The sequence below is a fragment of the Macaca mulatta genome, chromosome 9, assembly GCF_049350105.2.
Source record: "Macaca mulatta isolate MMU2019108-1 chromosome 9, T2T-MMU8v2.0, whole genome shotgun sequence".
NCBI classification, from domain to species: domain Eukaryota; kingdom Metazoa; phylum Chordata; class Mammalia; order Primates; family Cercopithecidae; genus Macaca; species Macaca mulatta.
Window position 1 is genome coordinate 128183397 of NC_133414.1, and position 25984 is coordinate 128209380.

Here is a 25984-nt window from a genome sequence, read left to right on the forward strand (position 1 = left end):
CACAGGGCCTGGGACCACTTGGCAGCCTGGTCCAGAGCTCTGTGATGCAGCTTCCAGGAGGGCCCAGAAGGAAGTAGTCTGGGTGAGGGGCCCTGCAGCTTAACACTTCTGCTAAGGGAAGATCCCCCAACAGTTCATTCCTCCCAGAGTGGGGAAATAAACTCAGTCAGAGCAGGAGACCATTACGCAGAGAAAACGCTGGGTATAGCCAAGGTTTGGATTTTTTCTATGTGACAAAAACAACAGCGGGTGCTAGAAAACAGTCTGTATCACACAGAGACAATGAAAACGTCACAAACACCATAAACCAAACACCACAAATAACATGCAGCCCCAAGACCATTCTCTCAGATAAAAGGCCCAGGCAATGGTATCCATGTTGCTACAGTCATTTAGATTCTATGCCTGTGCTATGGGCTCAGTGTTGACATGTCTGGTGCTAGTTTTCTAATCTCATTCAATCCCACCCCTCTTAAAGCTCCTCTGTCCTCAAAGCCATGTGTGAGAAGCCTGACCACGGTTTGGCACAACACTTCCATCCACTAGGGTCGTTGGGCAAAAGTCTTCTCTGAGATGTTCTCTGCAGGGTCATCATCCAGCATGCTGGATACACAAAAACACCAGAAGGTGATGGTGTGAGGATGAGACACCAGAGCTCTTTCTCTCCTCCATGTGAGGATACAGCAGGAAGATGGCCACCTGCAACCTGGAAGAGAGCCCTCACTGGGAACGCAATCTGCCCACACCTTGACCTTGACCTTGCCAGCCTCCAGAGCTATACAATATAAATTTCTGTGGCTTAAGCCACCCAGTCTACAGTATTTTGTTATGACAGCCCAGATGGACAAAGACAAGTAGTAACCACAGCTTCCCTTCCTTCTCCCTGCCTACACTACCTAGGAAAGATTTGGTCCAATGCACCAGTTTACACTTATATCTTCCTATGCTCCTTGCCACATAAGGAGGAAGAAACATGAGGATTCTCAAACGCCCCCCATTTTCTTTTAGTGTAAAGGAAAAGGGGGTCTCTGAGGCACCCTTTGCTTTGGGCAGTGATTGTCAAGCAGGTACGCTTCTGCCCCCTGGAGACATTTGGCAATGTTGGAAGGACATTTTTGGCTGTCATAGTTGAGGAAAGGTGCTATTGGCATCTGGAAGGTAGAGGCCAGGGATGCTGCTAAATACCCAGCAATGCACAGGACAGCCCCCTGTAACAATTATGGAGACCAAAATGTCAATAGTGCCAATGTCAAGGAAGCCTGGTCTGGAGGAACTGTTCAACTCATAGCCAAGAGGTTACTAAACAATCCTCCCTGAAATCAACAGGGTTGGCATAGGGGTGTGCAGCCCACCTTCAGCAGAGAATACTAGGGAAAGCAAGTGACTTCCCATGGAGAAGCATCTATCTCCAAACTCCATTTCAAAACCCCCACTCTAACAAGACTCATCCTTTGTCTTATCCATAACAAGTTCCACTCCACACACTGGAGCTCCACAGGTCACAAAGACCAGAAAGTCTACTGGAAAACAGGCCCCATAAAGCAATGCCTCCTGAGTCCCATAACCCAACCTGATCCTTCAGCACTTCTCTGACAGTGAAGGTGGGACGTATCCAATTGCTGGGCCGAAAGCCCCTTGAAACTTACAACTAATAAAAATTTACATAGTACTACTTTTGAGCTGGGCACCATTCTGAGCATGCTTTACACTCACAAACACATTTAATCAGCAAACACCCCAGGAAGCTCTTCTACTGTCATCTCCATGTTAAAGATGAGGAAATTGAGGCAGAAAAGTTAAAAATTTGCCCAAAGTTTAATGGCTACTAAGTGGTAGAGTGCAAAATTTCAACTCCAGCTACCTTATGAGAAGTTTCACAGTGCTACAAATGGAGTTCAGTGTATACTGCTTGGGTGATGGGTGCACCAAAATCTCACAAATCACCACTAAAGAACTTACTCATGTAACCAAATACAACCTGTTCCCAAAAAACTGATGGAAATAAAACATTTAAAAAATAAAAGAAGAAGTTTCACAGTGCATCTCTAGAATCAAAATTATATTTTAAAACAACCAACTCTGATGAGGCATTGTTGCATAATTAAGAGTTTGACTGGCTTTTGTCCTTGGTTCCTGAGAGATGACTTCTAAATCCTTGGAATTTCTTGAGTGCTAGGAGTGCCTATTATTCACGAGTTCTCCGGATCACACCTGAGTGTCCAAGTAATGGGATGACTCAGGATTAGGTCAGGTTACCACAAAGACCAACCATGGGTCACAGGTTGAGACTTTGAGCCACAGTAGGTCAGCCTGACCTCCTGATCCCCATGGTTTGGGGAGGAGGGCTGATGACTGCCAGTCATATGGTTAATGATTCAATCAATAGTGCCTATTTAATAAAACTCTAACAAAAACTTTGGAAACTGAGCTCCTGGGCAGCAAATACATTAATGCGGCAAGGGGGTGACAAGCCCTAATTCCACGGGGAGAAGGCAGAGAAGTTCTCCATTGGAGAACCCCCCGCCCAAGACCTTGCCCTAGGCATCTCTTCATCTAGCTGGTTCTGATCTGTACCCTGATCATAAAGCTGTAATCCTAGGTTTTGTAGCACTTTCCTGATTTCTGTGAATTTCTGTGAATCATTCTAGTGAAATGAACTTGAGGGGGTCATGGGAACCCCTGAATTTGTAACTAGTTGGTCAGAAGTGCAGGTGGCCTGGGAACCCCGAAGTGTGGCTGGCATCTGAAGCAAGGGCCGTCTTATTGTGGACCACGCCCATAACCTGTGGAGTCTGACACACCCTGAGAGGTTAGCTCGGAATTGAGTTGTACTGCGGTCTACTAGTTGGTGTCAGAATAGGCATCATTACTTTTCTTCACGCTCATTTATGAACCAATCTGACACTTCAGTCTGCCAGATGTTCAACAAGAATTTAGGGACTGATTTAATCTATAGCGATGCATAATGTTACCCAGAAACACAATGTTTAAAGTGCTCTGGTTTCGGCAATACGGTGTAGCCATTTAAAACAGGGCAGGGAGGAACGTTGCTTTGCTCTTGCTCCTCTTCTGATCAAGTATCTCTGTGCCTCGGGTCTCTTGTCTGAAAAATGGGAATGATAATAGTACTGACCTTCTGAGGTTACTGTGAGGATTACTCAGGGGAGGCACTGTGTACGCATTTGCTTTATTAATGCCTGGCCATAAAAAGCTGGGGTGACCTAAGTTATCAAAGCGAATTGTTCTGGGATCTGTCATAGGATTAGATGGTTTATAATGTTTTCCAAAGTGGGGCTTGGGGACTGCGGGTGGTACATGACATCATTTTAGGTAGCATGCAAACTTTTTTATGGTTTTAATTTTAATATTTATATACTGATTTTAATATAGAGAAAGCACATTGAACTCATGCTTTCACATATGTTAGTAACAGCTTCAGATGAGTCTCAAAGGCAGTGGTGTGCATATAAATAAGTATAGCTCATAATTGAATTTAAAGATAAAGATGGAGCAAATAATAGGATCAGTGGAGTGCAGATATGGCAAAGACTGCAAAGTCCTGGGCTTTGAGGCTAAGAGGCAGGGCTAGTTCTCAAATACTGTCTTCTCTGAAACCAATAATGTTTCCTGTTAACAACTACATCACCTCTTCCCATTGTCGGCACTGGTTAAAAAGATGTGGCAGGGACCCTGGCAGCCAGTTCCACTCTGGTCACCAGGCTGGACCAAGATCTGACCAGAGTGGCAGCTCCAAGTCACAGCTCCAAGAAGCAGATTAGTCAGATGAAGCTCCCAGGAGATGCACGGAGAGATGGAATTTGGATCAGTTCTAATCCAAGACCTAGTCCTTTTTTTATTGCCTTTGGTTTCCCTTCCTTCTTGGTCTGGTGTCCAAAGAACATTCTCCTCCTTCCCCTCCTCCCTGGGACTTTCTACCAAGACCACATCTTAGAACTGGCAGGATATCATTCAGCTTAAACCTTTTTTTTTGAGACGGAGTTTTGCTCTTGCTGCCCAGGCTGGATGGAGTGCAATGGTACGATCTTGGCTCACCGCAACCTTCGCCTCCTGGGTTCAAGCAATTCTCCTGGCTCAGCTTCCTGAGTAGCTGGGATTACAGGCATGTGCCACCATGCTGGCTAATTTTGTATTTTTAGTAGAGAGGGGGTTTCTCCATGTTGGTCAGGCTGGTCTCAAACTCCTGGCCTCAGGTGATCCGCCCGCCTTGGCTTCCCAAAGTGCTGGGATTACAGGCATGAGCCACCGCACCCGGCCTCAAACCCTTCTTATTAATTAAGAAGGCACAATACAATCTAAAGAGCTCCATCTTTCTTCCTCTGTGCCCTGCCCCCATCCCCGCTCCTGAGAGCAGCTCTTCCTTTCTGGCCCCAGCGTCCTGTGTCAAAATCTCTAATGCATCTCACCAACCATGTCAATAGTGGAGGCCGCTTCCCCCAGTGCCAAGGGTCAGCCCATTGTTGTGCCTGGGCTCTTTGCATACTTGCACTGTTCTTTATTCCTCACAAAAAACCAAGAGCTCAGTGGTGTTTTACAGCAGAGATTCAGGGTAAAAACCAAGCAATGGTCATGGAGCCATAGAAGGTGAGCCAGGATTCTTACTCAGGTCCAACTAACTCCAAAGCTGAAGCTTTTCCTGGAAAACCAACTCTTAGACTGTCAACCATGGGTGAAAAGGAAAGTGCAGAAGAAATGCTCTCAGGGTTGCTTCACCCTACTTGGAGGGGAGGGGTAAGGAGAGGGGGTTAACCCCCTTCCTGGAGTTTGATGTGGAAATAAGCACCTCTCTTTCCTCACTTCCATCTTCCCAGGCCTGCTCTCCTCCCGGTCTATCACCCTGTGCAAAATCCCAGCACCCTGGACTGGCTCTCAAGTGCCTCTTCTCTGGTGGAAGATTAACGGGCCGCCAAAGCACCCCATTGCTCTGCTAGCATAAATTGCAAGAAAAACATTTAGAATATTGATTAAGTGCTCCGTGCTAGAAGATTGAAATTTACCTCCTGTATTTCCAGGATTAGCTGACATAATGGGGTCAGTCTGCTGGCACAAATGATTTACAGACCGCCCATTGGCAGCTTTCCTTTTAAAACTCGACACTTAAAATTTTCACTTGGTCACAGCCAGTGGAGTCCTGGGTATTTGGTAGGCTTGGATAATCGCCTTCCCGCCGCATCTAGACTTTGGGGGTTGACCCCCACAAAGAAGAGTTTTGAAATCATGTCTGGTCTGGTCTGGCCCCATCTGGAACAAATGGACTTTGGCTCTGAGGAAGTACTGGGGCCGTGGGGAGAGGGTGGAAGGGACCATCTAAATATAGATTATTTTCAATATTCGAATGCAGATTAGGAGTTAAACAGATTAGGTCTGCCCTCCATCCCTCCTGCCACTCTGCAAACATTAGGCTGCATCCTACAAGTACCTGTTTTCTAAGCTTGACACGACCCCGGGGGGAGAAGGAAATGTACTGAGGCTTTGCTGGGAGGCTGGGAAGGAGTGGACCTAGGCTGAAATCCAGTGAATGTGGCAGGTTCTCTGCTCCAGGCGGATGCCCACCCCCCAGGCCTCTGCCCTCACCCCGCACAAAGAGGGGCCGGCGGTGTCTCTACTCTGAACCCCTTAGGGTTAGCATGGTCTGACGGCCAGAGAAGACCAGGCAGCTACTGGTGGAGTGGTGAGGGGGCAGGGCAGCTGCCCTCTGCATGGTTGATTTTAACAAGAAGCATGCTTTCGAAGATTATCCACATGAACCCTTCATCTCTTTCATGATTGGGTGAGCTGCTTTGTGGTTTCTTTCTAGAATACTGTTTTAAAAGTCCCACCAGGATGAGCTGTGTCACACTGGTCCTCCATGTCTCACCCACAGATGTGTTTTATGTGACTCACAAAAAAATTATCTAACTTTGAATGTGGTTAGTTTACTGGAGCCCCTGCCAACTGCCCACAGCTATCCTCACCTACTCTGCTCGCCCTGGGGCTGAGCATGTGCCCTATGGTCTGTCACAGCATTTCCAGGGGCAAGGGGCTGAAGGGGGATAGAGGCAGTGAAACCTTCTCAGGGGGCCGGAGTCCCAAGGCTGTAGCTCCCAATCCTTGTTACTCTATTTGACCACAGAAATCAGAGGTTGACCAACACCACATTAAGACGTCCTCACTGTAAGCCACCAGAGTTAAGCAGTCAGTGTACAGTGATGCAAAATAGAGAATTTTTCTAATGCTCCAAAGATATTTACTTTAAATAAGTCACACACACATACAAAGTCCATTTGGTTTAAATATCCTGAGCTTTTTCCAGCTACCAGACCACTCCAGTGCACGGAAGATGAAGTAATTGGTAGGATTATTAATGTTTCTTTGTTTTCCATATGACCATTTCGTACAAGTCGAAGGAACAGGCCAACAATAGCACAGCCTGTGCTATGCTTGTCAGTAATATGACTGCCAATTAATCCTGACATGGGAGCTTGGCGGGTTACCCAAAACCCGGTATTTTATCACCTCAGGGGGTTAGCACTTGGACATTTCTGTAACATTTTATACTAATCAATCAACTTTCCTTTTTTAAAGCAGAGCCTTTCATAGGAACCATGGATGCGTCCTATATTCTCCACATCCAAAGCCACCTAGTTCCCCAAACAGAACTGCGTTTGGTTTGTTGATAATTACACTTCAGAGCAGACTTTCGAAAATGTTTATTCGTGTTTCTTCCCTTCCAAGGGGGAAATCTATCTCAAATGTTAAGACTGAAACTCAAGTCCCCAAGAGTTTTCTCATATTATTGTATATTTTAAAATATTACAAGAGGGCGCTTCTCAAGGGAAGTGAACTTTAGAGCTGCCAAAGATAGTTGACTTTCTCTGAATCTGTTACCAATGGATCCCAAGCTGGTTAAAGTCAGTTCTATTCTGAGTAATGACACATGTGGCTGGGACAAACGCCATTCTAAGATATTTCTAGGACCCCCCTCCCTCCTCTCCAGCAAATGGTAATTCATCTGGAGACGGCCATGCAGGCAGAGGAGGGTCAGATGGGGAGAATGAGTCTCCTGGGAGCCCTCCGCCCAGGCAAGAATCCTAAATCAGCTGGAGGGACCATGTTCTCGGGATGAAGGCCCTTCACTCATCACTCTCTCATTCCCCCGATCCTCTAGCCGCAGATGATCCTTTCAACCATTCTTCATAGAGGTCACCCTAGAAAATCAGCAGCTGTAAAAATGTTACTGGCAAACTTTCAGTCCTTCCCCTATACTGTCTCCTGGAATTGAGGCATGAAGAAAGAAACCCAGTCTGAAGTCAGAACTTTGCCTCTGTCCCCCTTATTTGCATTAGTGAACCTCAGGAGGAACGAGGACATGCGGCTCTCTTAAAACCAGCTTCTCCTTTCTTATTCTTTCCTTCTTCCCTGCTGTCTGTTCTTCATCCAGAGAAAGAATCCCAGTTGTCCAAGGGTCATGGAGCAAGGCAAAAGTGCCTTGACCTCAAAGTTAGAAATCTTGGTCTGCTAGAGAATTACTGTGTGATCCTGGATATGTCACAAACCTCTGCCTCAGTTGCTCCATGTGTAAAAGGCAAGGATGTCTGCCACACCTGACTCACGGGGCTGCTGTGAGGAGTACAGAGGACAAAGCACACAGAAGGTTTTGAAAAATAAAATAAACTACACACCTGTTAGTGTAACCTCCCACCAATGTCTGTAGCACACACCCAACACCCGCCCCCAAGGAAGCACAGCACCACCTTCCATCTGTTATAAAGGGACTAAGTGGCCACTGACTTGGGATCAGACAGCAAATTGCATGTGACATTCATAAAGCGCCATTCTGGAACATTCACTCTGCTCCACTGAATCCTAACTCCAGCAGCTAAGCCATATATGTGCTTTGTAGATGAGGAAGCTGAGGCTTAGAGAGGTTAGCACGCTTTCAGAGGCTACCATACTGGTGAGGACAAGAGCAGGGTCTGAAACAGACTTGGCTGCCTCCCCTGCCCTCATCCCTTATTCCCTGCCTCATTTATGCAAAAAGGGGCTCATGCAGGTCATCATTTTAGAAGTCAAAGTGAGGTTCCTTGGAACCCTAAGGGCTCCCTGGGAGTGAAATGCTGCTTAGCTACAGGATATGTGGGGACAGTGCATATTACAGGGAAGAGAGGTATGGTTAGAGCCACCCTTTGTTCCTCGACAGCCCCAAGTCTTCATGTCCCCCTCTCCCAAGGAGTTAAACAGCAGCCCAGAGATAAACATCACGCTTTACTTTTTGTTCTGTTTTTGTTTTGAGACAGAGTCTTGCTCTGTCACCCAGGCTAGAGTGCAGCGGCATGATCACGGCTCACTGCAACCTCCGCCTCCAGGGTTCAAGGGATTCTCTTGCCTCAGCCTCCCTAGTAGCTGGGATTACAGGCGTGCACCACCATGCCCAGCTAATTTTTGTATTTTTAGTAGAGACAGGATTTTACCATGTTGGCCAGGCAGTCACAAACTCCTAATTTTACTTTTGTCCTTCTGTTTAGAAAGCAGAGTTCCGGCCGGGCGCGGTGGCTCAAGCCTGTAATCCCAGCACTTTGGGAGGCCGAGACGGGCGGATCACTAGGTCAGGAGATCGAGACCATCCTGGCGAACACGGTGAAACCCCGTCTCTACTAAAAAATACAAAAAACTAGCCGGGCGAGGTCCCAGCTACTCGGGAGGCTGAGGCAGGAGAATGGCGTAAACCCGGGGGGCGGAGCTTGCAGTGAGCTGAGATCTGGCCACTGCACTCCAGCCCGGGCGACAGAGCCAGACTCCGTCTCAAAAAAAAAAAAAAAAAAAAAAAAAGAAAGCAGAGTTCCTATCACTAACAGGAAAGGAAAGGCATGGTTTCTGGGGAATAGAGCTCCTGTGTTCCCTGATGTTGCTGGGACAACCCTGAGGCAGTACAGATCCTCCTTGCAGGGAAAGGTGTCTGGACAGATCTGTGTTAGGGGCAAAACCTTGGCTATCTATGTGGCCAAGCCATGTACTGCACTGTACCACAGGGAGCTCAAGTTAGGAGCTAGGATTTGGGCAGTGGGGTAGGGGCGGGCGGTGTGGAAGAGAACACCTCCTAGGGCTGACAGACCCCTCTCCTCTCATGTGGGAAACTCCAATTTCATGGAGTTTCCAGTGATGGCTATTCTGAGATGTTGCCTTTTAACTTCCAAAAATGTGGACAAGTTGCATCTCGCCCGGTATTCTAAGTTTACTGACAAGGCAACTTTTGTTTTTGAATGCCTGTCTCCACAAAGTTTCTAAAACAGAGAAGGGACTTAATAAACACTGAACACTGTGTTTATTAAGTTCAGGCTGAACACTGAACGCTGCCTCTGCAGTCACCCTCTGTGCACTGAGACATGTGCAGAAAAGAAGCTGGTTTTGTGGTAGCCAGAACTTGCTTTTTCTTTCCAGAAACCACCACTGGCTTCCTATGATCACCTTATGATAATAGGACCCTGCCCCTCACCTGGCCACTTGTCTTTACTGACACCAGAATCTGAATGGGCCCAAGTAGCTTGGAAAGCTGACCTAGGAGAAAGCAGGGTACAGAGCACCCGCTGGAGATGGAGAAGAGACCCTGTTCCCTGCCTGGCCCTAGGCCTGCCTTCAACTCGCTGGAGGACTCTGAACACATCACTTCCCTGCTCTGAAACTCAGGGCCTCGCTGCAGGATGGAGCAATGCCATGCCATAGTATTTCCCAGAGCTCCTCCTGGCTCTGGCTTTCTCTGCACAGTGCTTTGGAGAGAGTACCTGCCCAGGAAATGCTTTAGAAGTATGAAGCACATCTGGTTGACCTTGGGCTGTGCCATTTCCTTATCGGCCTCTCCTTAGTGTTTTGTGTGTGTGAGTGTCTCTGAGACTGTGTGTCTGAGGTGGAGAACCAGGAGGACAAAGGACACACAAGCTCAGATGAATGGCACGGAGGACATCCAAGATGAAGAGGGGTCTTAAGATACCAAGGAAATCAAAACCAGCTTCCGACACTTTCTAGGGAATTAAGTGGGTTGTAGGTCAAGGTGATATTTGGTGAAAGAAGGCATCTTGTGAGAATTCTAGTCAGGCTGACCCTTGATGGGGGCTGGGGGCCTCGATGTGCTCCAGTGATGAGCATGAGGCGACAGCACAGTGCTTGGCACAAAGGCCACCAAACATCCCCTTCTCTAGCATAGCGGGAGGCAGAAGTCACCATGTGGTCACCACTGCCCTCAAAATACAGGAAAAATCATGGAAAGAATGAGGCTCCTGGGTTCCCAGTGCTGGCTCTGTGATGCATTAGCTCTGCAGACTTGAGCAAGAGTGATCCTTCTCTGATCCCCTGTGTCCTCAAACCAAAGAAGCTACAATACTATAGTGATAGCATCTCTCTGGCAGTCGTCAGGAGGATAACACTCAAAGGGGTAAAGAATGTGAGGGTACCCTGTGAACACACAAATAAGAAATGTCTTGCCAAATAGCTGAGTACTCATTACTATGAAAAATCAATAAAAAGGCAGGATAAAGACTCTGCTTTTGACTGAAGACAGGAAATCACCACTTCTATCTTGCTGTGGTTCTGCCCTCGCAGACCTGGATTAACCCCAAAGAATGTTCTTGACCGTTCTCACTGGACTGTGTCCACATGCGGGAGTTTGCAGGGCAGCTTGTGCCTCCTCGCGGCTCCTCCTACTGCCAAAGAGCACTTGTTTTTGCTTCGGAAGAACCAACCCATCAAGCGCTCTGCATGGGAGTTAACCAGCAACACTGTCTCTGGTTTACCTTTAGAGACAGTTAAATACTCCATGCCATGTGGTGATGTCAAACTCAAGAGCTCCTTTCATTTTATTATGCTGCTGCTTTGCAGAGAACACAGAATCAGCATAATAAATATGTAACAAGCCAACTTGACAACCCCACGCACAAAAACTTCAGAGACGCATCTCCCCAGAGCGCTCGTTTTATAGGTAAAGAAAGTAGAGCCAGAAACAAGCCACACTCCCAGTAAATGACAGAGTCAGTTCCATAGTCTGACTTTCTCTCCACTATAAGACACATCACAATCTTCACTGGCTGTGTTTAAAATGCAGTTTTAAGACTCAAACCTGAGCACCATTTGTCATCTATCTCTGCATACACTTCGGAAAATGAGTCTGCCCGTGTTTCCCCCACACCAGGAAGGGAGCCCTAACAAGGAATCGGGACGCATTTCTCACCTGTAAATTTGCACACGGTGGCAAAACGTGAGTGGGAATTTCATTCTCAGACCCTGCTGGCCCCAGGGGCTTGTTCTTGATCCGGAAGGCAGTGGTGGTAGTGGCAGTGGTGGTCTGCACTGGGAGGGCTGGCTGCCACACAGTCACATCGGAGCCATTGCCAAAGGCTTGAATTGCATTTTCTGCAGTAAAACAGGAGGAAATCCAATTTCAAAGTCAAGCAGCAAACGTAACAGACAGGATATACACAGCCAGAGAGGCACACTAGAAATTCTGATTATAGCATTGGACTTTTCTGAACAAAACGCATCCATCCATTTGCCCTATACGTACTGAGAGCCAGTCTTTGGAGTCAGGTGTTCAAAAATCAATTCAGTCATGAAACCCTGAGCTGGACACTTAGCTATGCTCAGAATGCAACAAATATTTATTATGTTCCTATTTATGTGCCAGGTGCTGAGCAAGATCCTTGCCCTGAAATATCTATCAGTCAAGCCCTTTGAAACCCAGACTCAGTACTGTTACTTGGGATCATAACTGTTCTATTTTCCAAGAAAATTCTTGTGCTCTCTCAATATTCTATATTAAAAGGAAACTAGTGCTTTTTAAAAAAAATCCTAATCACGAAACTGAGGCAATTCAATGGCATTCCCATTAATATGGCAGGCAAAATGGAACCAGTTTCTTTAAAAAAAAAAAATCTACCCCAAATCTCATCAATGTCTAGTAAACATTTAAGTAGGATTATTTTTTCCTTTTCTGCTCCAGTCTTCCAAACAAAATCTGCATAATTAGGTAGAAGCAGCCCTGCTTAAATGAAAAGTTTAAAATGTGAAACTTTAAAAGCTTATTACAATTTCATAGGATTAGATTGTTTTTATGGCAAGAGTAAATTGGTTGTGTGTTGTTCCGCTCCCCAAAATGAATAAAAAACAGTTTCTAATCAGGTCTTTGGGGATTTGGCCTGGATTTAGGATTTTTTTTTTTAAATTTCATATTCATTGTATAAAAAATCAAACTCCTCCATTTGGGACCTGAATGTGCAAATTGTTAATATATGACTCTTAGTTGGCATTTTTCGATATACAAGACAGAATAATTTAAGCCTAATCTTCCTCTTAGAAGTGACATTTTGTTCTAAAATTGTTATCCTTTAAGTTCAGTAAATTGGAAGCTTGTTTTCTGCACCTTTACCTTTTTGGGGGCTGTAAGAAACAGCTTCAAATTAATGTAAATGCTTTTTATGCTCCCAGCTATGTTCCATGGCTTAACTGGTGAGTGTGAGGCAGGGAAAGAGGCGCACAGGGACCAGTTCCCTTAATGCCCAGAAGAACCACCACTGCTACCCTTGCTTTTGCTTAAAACATGGAGATTCAAGAGACTCACAGTTTCTTGCAACTACCTGTGCTTTTCCCAGTGTGTTTGCCTTGCCAAATCAGCAGTTCAGTTGTTTACTTGCTCATTCATTCATTCATTCATTCAAATGTTAACAGAATATCTACTAAGTGCCAGGCACTGAACTATGCATGGGGCACACAGCAGTGAACAACAATAGCAACAAAAGATAAAAGTCCATGCCCTCATGGAGATCACATTCTGATTGTGCAGGCAAATAAGTGAAATATATAATACATTAGGCAGTGAGAAATGCTTGGAGAAAATGAAGCAAGGGAGCACCAGAAGCACTGAGTGGGGAGAGAGAGTTGGTACTTACATAAACGGATCCAGGAAGGCCTTCTGGTGAAGGTGCCATCTGAATAAAGACCTCAGTGAAGGCCACTGATACCTAACCTCAGCTCCATCCCATTTGTCTCTTCCCCATACATCTGTCATGCACATGGCTTAAAAACAACTGTTTCCTCCCCCAGACTAGAAATAAACAATTGGCTAGAGTTGTGTTCATGACAGGAAAATCTGGGAGAGGTTAGGCTTAATCTGAAGGGAGTGGAATTAAGTTTCTACATTTGGGCTGGAATCTACAAACTGCAATTCCTTCTAGTTGCAAGAGATTGAACTGATGGCCCTGTGTCTTTGGGGCTCTGTGCCCCATCTAGTCACAGTGGAAATGGAATGACTGTGGAAAATTCTGGCTGTCTTTGGCCCCTGATGCAGACAAAATGCATTTATTTTTATTGAAAAGTCATTAACAATGAGATATCAGACTATTCTCTCCTTCGTCAAAAAGGTTATACAGCAGGAACAACTTTAATTTCCCTGTGAGGGAGAAGTTTTCCAGCCAGCGTGAGCAAAATCTTTTCCTACACTGACCTCCATTGTCATTGCTTTATCTTCGTTAAAACTTGCATTCTGCCAGAAGACTATGGGATGTGAAAGAGGAAATACACACACACACACACATTTTCGGTCAAGACCAAACAAGAGGTCCAAGTTGTGATTCCTTGGTATGCCCCAATGTCGTAGTGAAGGTTTCCTTACTTGACACTTGACACTACTTTTGTGGGTGCGAATTTCACTTAAGAATCCAAAAGCTTGTTTTATTTTTAAGAGGACCAAAGCAATTGACTACAGCCACATTATTTGAAGTGCCTAGTAAGCAAATGACTTTCAACAAAGTAAATGATGAGGAAGTTTTAGAGTAACACTCAAAAGCTTTTTGTGTGTGTGTGTGTGCATAGTAAATTATAGCTACCAACCAAGCATCATGGAGAAACTGTCACTTGAAGACAGGGCTCTCAGAGGGGTGGGTGGCTGAGCCTTGATTCCTATAAACTTAGTCCACCCCTCCCACCAGGAAGTCAGACTGACCTGGTTCCTGAAGTTCAGGCCTATGTTCTCATCCAACAGGCTCTTCAACATTGGGGTGAACAAAGCTCTTAGGACACAGGGGACTGCAAAAGGAATCACACTTTGGATCCTAACTGTGGCATACATGGCCTATGTGAATTACCAGGCTGTACTCAGCTGTATGGCAGGAGAAAACCACCTATGTCTGTGAGAACTCTTGTGCAGATTACAGTAAATGAGAATGTATATTTTACGCTCGCTATAGAGTGCGTTTGAACACGCAGAAGATACCCAATAAATGGTAACTGCCACAGAGTGTGTGGAAATTTTCAAGTATCTCAGCTGGATCGTCATCTAGGGCATGCACATCTGGGTGGATATATGTGAGTCCTGGCACTGTGCTTTTGGAGTTTGATGAATGCCCATTGTTCGCATCCGACCATTTCTCTCTATCCCTGTCCCTTTGGGAAACATGTTTCCAAACTGCCTAAAGGACATTGCAATAAGAACTGATTCTGCTTTCAAGCAGGAGCCCCCTCCCTCCTCCCCAGTGCTTATCTTGCCTCCAGAGATAACGGGCATCCTGAGCCTCCTGCCTGCATCGCCAGTTTATCCTACTCAAGAATTGTTGCTTCTCCTCTGAGCCAGCCCTGAGCATCCAAGGGGCTATTGATGTTAACATTCTAATTTTTCTCAGAGTCCTTGGAGGCCTATCCCCATCTAATTTGTCTGAGCTTCTCACATTGTATATTCCGCCCAGGTTTCAAGAACCTTTGGAACAGACTCTCCGCAGGCTGCCAAGATCAAAATTTGATCTGCAGGTAGAAGCGTTCTTTCCCACATAATGTACCCTCAGTTATTTGAATCTCTTGCTCTCTCAGGCCTTTGGATTCACAGTCTTAGAGGCACCCAGTTCATCACTTGCTGGGTTCCCTGCTGCATGACACGGGGTGGCCACAAAAGGAGCTGGATTTACCATCAGTGACTAAGAGGAAAGAGAGAGAGACAGACAGAGAGAGGAAGCAGGCACAAGAAAAAAGAGGTACAGGGACAAGGGACAGGGTACAAGAGGTACAGCTGGAGCTCGGAGAAGAAAGCGCGTTTCCTCGTTTGTTTCTTATTTTTTACAAACTCACTAAGACATGTATTGTCCTTGAAGAAATTCAAAAATTTCATGCACTCTTCTAGGTCGTTCCCACTGTTGCTGCAGTCACACCATGGGGCCACACTGAGGCTACTGGAGTCTATGTAGTTAGGGGTCATGACTGTGCCTAAAAGAATAAAAACAAGGCAATTTATTGTTGTACCATGATACTTTTTCCAGAGCCTAAAAAGAAACCAATATTCCTCTGACGGCGGATGCACCGTGGATAATTACAAACATTGTGTTTGCTGAGTGGGAAATTATGTTAAGCAGTGCATTTTCTCGGCAATTTATCTTGAGCACATAAAATAATTTACACATTTACTTTAAAAATTATAACAGAACTCCTTGAGCTGTACTTAGGGTATTCTTTTGTGCACAAATGGTATGGATGCTGTGGAGTAGGAAAGAATTAACTTAGAGAATGCATGAGTTGCCAAATCCCTTGCATTTTCTTGAAAATGTCATTAATCTTCATAAATAGACACAGCTGGTTTACATATCTTAAACAATTTTGTTTAGGACTTTGAGTCCACTTCTCCCAGAAGCAAATGGTTTCTTTGGAGTGACATAGGGAAGCTAGAAGCTTCCTAGTGGTTATCCCGCACCCTGAATGTATATACGTATATATGGGGTCTTCTCAACTGATCTAAACAAAGTCTTCCACATTGTGAAAAAAACTGGAAACAAACAATGGAAATTCTCTAAGCCAAGGGCCCCTAGAGTCTTGCCTGTGGACTCTCAATGGTGCTAACAGAAATGCTGGGTGGTCCCTCCTGCCTACATCTTGTCATGATATTTCTGATGAGTTCTACACTGGCGCAAACACACAAAGCATTTATACTTAATCCAAACCAACTGTCTTCTCCTGGGTGGCTGACACCAGGCAATGCCCACTGATGACAAGAAGGCTTTTGTTTTCACATATTTTCTGGATGTAAGAAGTAATAGGTGGTCAATAGTCCGCAGAGTGTATTTGGATCACAAACAGAAAAATAAGTTTGTTCTAAACTTCTCTGAGTAAAGGGCATACTGTCTTTGCCCTATATTCTTTACTGACTTAAACCGCATGATACCTTGGGATGAACATTTTAACCTACTGCATACAGGGAACTCCTAACTTTGATTGAGAAAGGAACTGGTACCCTAAACACTAGGGGAGGAGGTTAAGGCCATTGGATATGCCTGGTGCCACGGTGGACCCCTGGCATATATGGAAGAAGTAGGAATAAGCCTTGTACAGAAAGAAGTTGGAGAAAGAGATCCAGACCCAAGAGAAAAAGACATTTTGGTCTATGCAATGCATTGCCTCTGCCATTGGGCCCTCCATTCACCATCCTTAGGTGTGTAAGGGTTTGCCAAGTCTAGGAATAACTTCACGGAAATGCTGGCAGTACCTGGCCTTGGCCCCTCCTAAAGGGGTTAAGGAGCAGGTACATCTGGGAAGGGCACTGACTGAAGTGTTAACAGGGACTACATCCATTGACTTAGAGGAGCTTGGAAAAAAATTGCTTTTCTTTTTGAACCAAATATACCCTGCGGATTACCGACCACTTATTACATCTTATGTCCATAAGATGTAGACACTGTTAGCAGATGCAGCTAGAGTTGAGTTGGAGATACTCAACATTTTCTTCTGTGGGCTTCTCTGTATTTTAAAAACACTTTTTACAATGAGAATGCTTTGACTACTTTTGTTATTTCTGCAATTCCATAGTTGGTAAGTAATCCCTAGTAGAGATTAACTTACTCAGGAAAAGGAGAGAGTGAATGCAAGTTTGGAGTATTGGCTTAAGGAAGGTACACTCATTGGTCCAATCAATAAAAATAGAAAATACCTGGGAATCTGGGGAAAGCTATTACCCACAGCAGGGCAGGTATCCTTCCAAAAAGTTGGGAGTAAAGAGTGTACCAGGAACCTGTCCTATCCCTGCATTAAGTACTGTTGTTGATTTTCCCAAAGCTGCCTCCTGAAGATGCTCTGGTGACAAAGAATGTAGTCTGTGCTGTCATTCTCAGGGTAGGTTCTTCCTGCTGGTGACGTGTGTGACCCTGACACAGACAGCCGGCAGGAACACACACCCTGGCTGAGCCATTGTGCTTCTGACAACTGTGATTTTCCTCACCCTTCCATAGCCTTCACTTTGTGTTCCTTCTCAAATGCCAGTTGGGATGAGCCCTGCCACCAAGGCTTCTGCTGTCCCTGGTACCTGGGACACCTGCCTTTCCCCCTGACAGCCCTGGTATCCAGGGGTCCAAGTTTGCTTCCCTTCTGTCTCTCACGGTGGTCATGTGTAACCACACTGCTCGGAATGCTGAGAACATGGTTCTTCTAAAGCCTTGGGTCTTGAAAGACAGAAAATACTGTTTCTGCTATGTCTGTTTTCAGGAAAAAAAATTTAGCCTAAATCACCCTCTGTGCACTGGGAGTTGAATTACCAAGAACATTAACAGCAAGCAGGGCCCCTGTATTTAGGGTTTTTATTTCCAAAGGGCTGTTTCTGGGAAACAGCCTTTTTGATTTCCCCACCCTGAATGACTTCTCTTTCTCCAAAGTTCCCTAATTCAATTAACTTTGTTTGACTCACTTTCTTCTTCCATAACCAAGCGCTTTTTTCTCTGCTTTTGTTCTGCGTGGTCAGTTTCCCAACTGAGACGCCTCGCCCATCTGAGCACTCATAGCCTCCCCACTCCTTAATAATCCCCGCTTCCGGCCTCTGCCTTTCGCGCATCCATTATCTCATTTTTTTCTTTTCCTCTTCTTTTTTTTTTTTTTTTCTTTCCAGGCATGTCCTCAAGGATTTAACAGCCAAACCCCAGCCCAGAGGTTACTGTGAGATTTTCACTTCTGCAGACATCAGCAGGGTGCAATGGAAAGAACACAGGTATTTGCAAACCACACTCTTCTCCCATCCTGCTTCTCCCGGATCTTACCAATAAGCCCCGAGTAGGCGAGGAGGCAGTCAGCGTAGTTTTCCTTTAGACAGCTGCTGACAGACCTTGACTCTGGCTGGCAGTTGGTAAAAAAATCCGCAAGGCGAGATCTACAATAGGAAAAAAAGGGTGGGGGGGGTGGAAATGTGCTTTAAAACATCCTAAGCCTCTGGACAGACATGTTTTCTTTATTCCTTTGTTGATAGGCCTTTCTCTGCACACGTGCACACACACATACACACAAAATACATAGAAAACGTGAGCTAAGAAACTGTTGGCATCCTTTCTCATTCAACCACCTAATGTCCCTTTCCCCAGCCCTCGCTCACCTGTGTGTCTCTGTTTATTCAGATAGAAGTCTTCAGGGCCTATAACTGGAGGAATCTAGAGGCTTTGAAGTTTCCATTCAATATTTATTTCTGACTAGACTTATTTGCATCTTTAGGAAATATGCTGCTTCACACACTCACCGGAGATCCACACTGGGAAAATATTTACTTTATACAGAAACATGTCCCTGGCATCAAAATAGGATCCTACAGCCCATCTGCTCCTCTAATTCCTACTGGCTTTAAGAATGTGTGTTTCTGTCTTGTAAGTCACCTCTCATCCACCAGCCCAGGGGTAGTGATTTATTCCAGCCGAGTGGCACTGAGGAGGAGCCTGCCTTTGGGGAACAGAAGGGGAAGGAAAGAGGGACAGAGAGGCTTGCTCTGGGCGGGTGGGCCTGTGGTCAAGGCTGTGCCTGGAGAGGCCGCTGCAAGATGCAACAGCTGCCTGCACGTTGGAATCTCTCCAGGGGCCGGCGCAGTCCGCACAGAAGCCCTGGGTGGCAGTGAAGATGCAGCGGCCCAGAAGGCGACAGAAGCCGCAGACACGCTGGCCTGGGGAGAAGAGGGCTCTTTGTGGCCAACTGGATGTTTTTCAGTCTGAAGAGGATATTGTTGGAGAAATCCTGAATGAGAGCTGGGCCACCTCTGAGGTCATCTCTGCAGACAACTGCTCTGTTTCTATGGAAGAACACAATGGACTTCACAAGAATTTAAATTATCTGGCAATTACAGGAGACAATGGGAGGTTGTCTCAGTTTTCTTCTGTCTTTAATTCACCCCAGAATTGGATGTCGACACACCCAGAGCTGTTTTACTTCTTTCCACCTAAGAGGCTGTGTTTTCTTGGCACGCTGTGTATGACATAAACAAGCTTGGTTGGGTGGAACCAAGACGGGTAGGATATGTAGGGATCACAGAGGTTTCTAAGAGGCCCACAGGAAGCACGTTACACATCCATCTCCTGCAATTTTAACTAGAAAGGGCATTCAAAGACCTGATGAAATTATCCAAGTCCGCAGTATGCTGCAAAGTCATGTTTGTGTGGGGTTCTCTCCTTGAACCCTTGTAAACAAGGCTTGCCCAAGCTTCCCTATCTGAGCCTATCTTCTGTGCTCCCTATGTTCTGGGGGCCTGACTCCATTGCGGTGAATGCCTGGGGCAGATGCTGGAGGTCTGCTTCATTTCCTTTGCACAGCACCTGACACTCCTCAGAGAGCTCCTGTATAAGGCTCCCCAAATGGCCATGTGCTGAAGCTAAGTGCCTTGGCAAAATCCTCCGAATGTAGCTGGGGTGTGCGCATGTGTATGCGCCTGAGTAGCAACCACGGTCCGTGCCTCGCTGGTGTTTCCTGACTTTAATGGAACACACTGAAAGATATAAAACCTGCCTATTTTCTGTAGCCCGGCTAAAGGATTTATTTTTCAGAGGAAATCCCTAAAGATGGCTCGGGCTTACTCAACTGGCTCCAGTGGCATCCAGCTTGGATTGAGTGTTAATTTCAAAAGAATTTTCCTGGTCATGAAAGTTAATGATCTAGTGGCACTGGGTTTCTAACTTTGCAAAGGCCAACTGCAGGTTCAGGCAGCTGGAGCTCCGGTTCTTCACACAACCTGGCTGCTGAACAGCTCTCTGACCTGGCAGTCCCATGCTCCCGGCTTGTCCCCCAGAGATAGACAAAAGGTCGCTCCTTCTCCACATCTCCTGTTTCTCACAGTCTCTCCAGCAGACTATTAACTGAACAACACTGTGATGAGGATTACTGTCCTTCAGTGAGAGACTAATGCCACCAGACTCATTTTGCTTAACAACCTCGGAATTGACTCACAATTGGACTCTGGAATGAAAGGCTAATTGAGTCAGTCTGCTGCAGAAAGCATAGCCCCGATTGGGAGGATAAAACAAAATATACTGCTCTGAGCAGAACTCTGGACAGGCTGCTTTTTGAGAGATCATCGGCACATATCCTGGCCTTATGACACACAGCCAGTGGATGGGAAGAGAGTTTCGATGTAAGGGTGAGCGCATGCGGCACTGTTAAAACACTAACATTTCCACGTTTCATCACATTTGACCACCTCCCCCTGGCAGCTATACTTGGAGACAGGATGCTCACATTATAGGATTCACATGTTACAGATGGAAACACTGAAGTCAGTTTATACAGCGCTATGCTGGGGCCAGCTCATCACTGGTGAACTGGTACAATTTCAGGAATTTTGCAGGTTGGTTAATAACAGTGCAGTGGCAGCTTGAGAGTGGCCATGGTGGGGGGATTTACACCACAGTAACCAGCAAACACTATACATCAGGGCTTTGTGTTGTTCTTGGAGCACCGGTTGTTAAATATTTACTGGCATGACTCTATTTAAGAACCAGTATGATGTTAGTAAATCCCACTGATAATGCATGCATCATGTCTCCAGTTGAGTCCCAGCCCTTCTCAGACAGGCTTCCTCTCCCATCACCAGTCACCCTTGTGCCAAATGAAATAGGGCAACAGCAATTAACCTCCGCTCTTCAGTACTTTCCAAAGAAGGAAAAGAGCTCCACTCCCCCATCCCACTAAAACATCCTTCCTTCCCAACATCTCCTTCTCCTACCATCATAATCCTCTAACATCTCCTAAATTATGCACACAAATAGTCACATGTATTGACACAACAGCTGGATTCCTGTCCATCCCACTGGCTGACGTGTCAAGTGCCAAGATAAAATGATGAAAAAGACCCTGTCCTTGAACTTATATAACCCGCAATGTAGGTGCCAAGAAAAACAAGTAAAAAGACTATTATAATACAGTGATTTGTTCTTGATAAAAGGTAAGAATGAATGGCTGCTAACAAAAAACAAAACCTACCATGAATGAAGTGTTCAGTACATGTTAGGTATATTTTTACAAACTTACTTTTTATGACAGCAAAATAATTGGTATTATTATTTTATTATCCTAATTCTATAGACAAGGAAACCAAGGCTTAGTGAAGTTAGACTAGAATAAAAGAGTGAGTAGCAGAACGAGGATTTAAAGTCATACATTCTGACTCTACCACTTAAGGTTTTACTATTACACAGCTGCAGAAGCTGGTTTCCAAGAGGCTGTGATAATGGGATTGAGACTTAAAGGATGGGTAGAATTGGTTAAAGATCGAGTAGGGTATTCCAGACAGAAGGAAGCAGCAAAGTATAAAGTAATCACATTCATAATAAGACCTGCATAACAACTATGAAGTATTTGTACATGCCAGGTACTGATTTAATGACTTGACATGTATTCATACATTGGATTCTCACAACAACCTTATTAGGTGATACTTCCAATCAAGCCCATTTTACAGATGAGGAAACTGAGGCACAGAACCTTTAAGCAACTCCTTCTAGGTTGTAGAGCTCTGTGATGGAGCTGGAACATGACCACATTCAACCTGATGCCAGAGCCGGAGATCATTCTCAACCGCTGCACTGAATAGATGCATCGCCCACAACATCACTGGTCACTCACTCAGGATGCCCAGGCCACAAGATACAAATGGGTAGCGATGGGAAAAGATGTTGATGAGGTCTTGAAAGCCTTTGAATGATCTAAGGGTTTAGGTTTTTATCTTAAAAGCAGTAGGAGCCACTGAAGGATTTTAAACCCAGAAGTAACATGATCAGATTTGCACATTAGGGAGACTCTTCGATCTCACTATTGTTAGCAAAGATATGCTTCAGACTCTGTGCCCTCACTGTTCCAGCAGCAATGGGAAGAGCAAGAAAATTGCCAGGAGGGGAAGGGATGGTTCCCTAAGAGACCGCAGCCTGAACCAGAGCAAAGAACCGAGGGCCAGAAGAGGAGAAAGAAAGGAGGATGCCCGGAAATGTGGATATCAATAGAATGAAAGTCAAGACTTCAGACCGGAGGGGTGAGAACAGAATCGGGATGAGGACAGTTCAGCAGACAGTGGGGCTCTGATGGGAAAGGTGGGGCCCAGGAAGATAATGAGGCTGGCGGTGCCTGTGTTGAGTTCATGATTCCATGGACAGCCAAGATGCTGACATGTTGTTAGAGCTCTGGCTGCTGCTTCTGTCCAGTCACCAACTGCTGCCTGAGCACCTACTGTATGCACAGCTCCAGTGCCCCAGGACAGCTCCTTTTGCGCACACTTCCCCCTGCCCACCCTGGGTTATGAATCATATTGTAATCAATGTCAATGGCTTCCCTGCCTGGGCTGCTGGAATACAAACAAGAAAGCTTAAATGTCCAGTATGGGATTAACAAAGAAACTCCTCAACTGGATTTCTTCTGGAGACATGAAATCTCCATGACGACAGCAATGATGAGCTCTGATTGTTTTTATCTGAGAAAATGAAAAGGAAATGAATAGGTACTAATGTAGAAATGTATCGCTCTCAGTAAGAGAAAATTTCCCACCCTTAACGAAGAGGAAAAGGCAGACAAAATACCAAGATGACCTTAGGAAATCTGCAGAAACCATGGTTTATGCAGAAAGCATCATATTAAAGGAAGTACACTGCTAACTGGAAATAGAAAAATTATAATGATAATAATATCTAGGAGACTTGTCTCAAACAGCAGATGGTCTTCTGACAACCGGGAGAAAATTATTTACCTACTTTCTCTGTGAAAGTTTTAGGAAAGTAGTATGATAGAAAACAGGTAAAAACATACCAGTAATGCCCAATTTAACTCATCCTGGATTATCATAATCCTTTAAATATTCTTCCAGAATAAATCCCATACTTGGATACAAGCCATGTGGTTGGTGGAATTGAGCCTTCAACTGAGAATTGTAAGATCTTGAATGGGATCCAGGCTCTGACTCTAATGAACCAAAATTTCTGAGTGTGTTGCTTTATGTTTAAGCTCCTAGCTTTCCCTTCCACCTCAGAAACACAGTCTATGAGATGCTCAAAGCAACACAGAGGGGCGGAAAACCCACTTGTTTTCAAAGCATTATTATTCTTACCCATATTCCATCCTACTGTTACTCATGATTTCAGTGTCAAGGGATTTGGTTTTCTTCGAGTCTTGAGAACAAGGTTTTTGTAGTGGATCCCTTGTCTCACATACAAGACAGGTAAGGGCCAAAGAGGTTAAGCCTTGCTCAGAGTCACATGGCAGGTGGCCACAGATGGCATTCACAGGAACAGGAACGGCCAACTGCCCAAAATGGCTCTGGAGAGTAGAAGCGTGGGGGCTGACTTGAATTTCTCTGGGATTTTATTACAGTCATCAAGTGTATACCTGCTTTCCCCTGCCACCATTGACTACATCGTTCTTTCTGATGTTCTGCTGGCCTTAGAGATGTGACAGACAGTCACTTTGAATATATTGCAGGAGCACAGCAGGGGCCAGAGGATGCAGATGGGACAGGAGGGTACTGAGTCTATCAGTGAATCAGGCCCCCCTTTATAAAGGAGTCTGTTGTACCCCACCAGGGACTGCACAGCACTGCAGGGTTTGACCACTGTATTAGTCTGTTTTTATGCTGCTGAGAAAGACATACCTGAGACTGGGTAATTTATAAAGAAAAAGAGGTTTAATGCATTCACAGTTCCACATGGCTGGGGAGGTCTCACAATCATGGCAGAAGGTGAAAGGCACATCTTACGTGGTGGCAGGCAAGAGAAGAATGAGAACCAAGCAAAAGGGGTTTCCCCTTATAAAACCACCAGATCTCGTGAGACTTATTCACTACCATGAGAAGAGTATGGGGGAAACTGCCCCCATGATTCAATTATCTCCCACCGGATCCCACCCACAACACATGGGAATTATGCAAGTTACAATTCAAGATGAGATTTGGGTGGGGACACAGCCAGACCATATCGACCACTCGGGAGAAACCCAGAACTTTGGGACAGGATCCCCTTATCAATCTACTTGTATAAGTCACTGGAGTTTTTCTCTAAACCCAACATGGACATTAGAGCTTCAAAGTCTTGGCTTTCAGTTCAAACCATTTAGTTTCTGAAAGCTTTCTCAGTGGGTCAGTTAGAGGAAAGAAAGTATGATAGATAAGAAGGTGCACAGGCTTGGGAGTGACACAATCTCGTGTCTAATCCCAGCTCCACTTTTCACGCAGCCTCTCACATCTTAGCAAATTATTCAACTTCCCCAAGTCTCAGTTTCCTTACCTGGAAAATGGCACCAGTGCTATGGTGCCATATCAGGTGCTATGTAGAGTCACTTTAAATGTCTGCTGTGAGACTTAAATGACAATTATATAAAGCTTCTCACCCAGAACCCAGAATACGCCAGTTGCCCGCAAAATTTTTACTTCCATCCCTTCACATGTTCTCCCCAATTCCTGGTTCATTCTAATGTTCAGCCTTTGCTGCAAAAACACACAACAAGCTCAATAAAGAGAAACACATACTGTGTCTTAGTCTATCTTTTGCTGGCCGTTATATTACATACTTTCAACAGGCTACATCTATGTAACTAAAGGCATCAACTTTTACCAAAACAAATTTGAGAAGTCTGAAGTGAGGAATCTGTGGTGTTACTTAAAGCCTCTCCATTACATGAACTCATAAAATAAAGTCTCTTTAAGAAAAGCTACTTTTTCCCAGGGACTTAGAGCAAAAGGATATATTTTAAAAAGGACCAAATATCAGTAAGTTTGTTAAAACTGCTAATACCTTTTGCAGAAAAAAATAATTAGAAAAACATGCTGCTAATATTAGACCAGGAATGAAAAGGCTAGAACACTGGAACAGTAATTGTCTGGTATAGTGACACAAAACAGATTTTTCCTCTTTCTGTTTTTAGAAAATTACCTTAGCCCCCATTCTCTCACAGTCTGCTGTAACACACATCTGGAAAGCATCCTTCAGGAAACCAGGGCCTGTATTAAATACATTTTGCAGGGGGTGTTATTTTGTGTCACTATTTCTCTCTGTGCTGTGCATCTGGCTTCCTGGAGCAAAGGCCTAGTATTTGCCTAGGAGTAGGCTGCAGAGCTTGGGAGCTGGGGAGCTGAGCCGAGATTCTCTCCCTGCCTAGGACTGAGTGTAGAGACACAAAGGCCCTGGGGAGGTCCACATACCCCAGGTGCAGATACGCAAAGCTCTGCACATCTTCATCAGTCCCTTAACACAGGTTCGCACCGGTAGTGGGATTATTAAAGCCTTGCCAACTGATGAGCATATGGCAATTTAGCAAGACTGTGGCCACATGTTGGTGAGAAACAGTACCATAAGGTCCAAGCAGCCTTCAAGCCTTTCCTAATGCCTTTGTTTCCTGGGACAGGAAGGCACCTGTGGCCAAGTACAGATCAATTCCTGCTCCCCTCAAATCCCTGCTCAGCCTCATCCTGATACGTGGGGCTTCTCCGATCACTGTTGCTCCTCTGGCTCCTTGGCCAGCCTCCTCGGCAGCTCTTGGCTGCAAGGGTTCTCCTTGCAGTTTGCCCAGCACATGGGCCATGGAGGCTGCTGTCACTGTACTCTGAGCCTAACACACAGGGGGTCTGACAAAGCTTCATGGACTGAGAAGGGAGTTCCGGCGATACAGATGGAGTCCCCCGTCGTACGGTCGCTGCGTCCTGCCTTGGGTATCTCTGCAGGTTGAGGTTTCAGCAAAAGCAGGCTGCAGGACACAGAGGTGA

At 45.3% G+C, this 25984-nt stretch overlaps 1 protein-coding gene across 8 annotated transcripts in view; it reads right to left on the minus strand.

Annotated features, from left to right (window-relative positions):
* GFRA1 (GDNF family receptor alpha 1) overlaps positions 1 to 25984 on the minus strand; it is a 220242-nt gene that overhangs the window by 21431 nt on the left and 172827 nt on the right. For all 8 annotated transcript variants that reach the window (XM_015148263.3, XM_077947603.1, XM_077947606.1 and 5 more), the window contains 3 exons: positions 18039 to 18148; positions 15097 to 15231; positions 11216 to 11397 (listed from right to left, as the gene is read on the minus strand). In XM_015148263.3, the coding sequence (XP_015003749.2) occupies positions 11216 to 11397; positions 15097 to 15231; positions 18039 to 18148 (427 nt within the window). The remainder of the gene's footprint in view (positions 1 to 11215; positions 11398 to 15096; positions 15232 to 18038; positions 18149 to 25984) is intronic.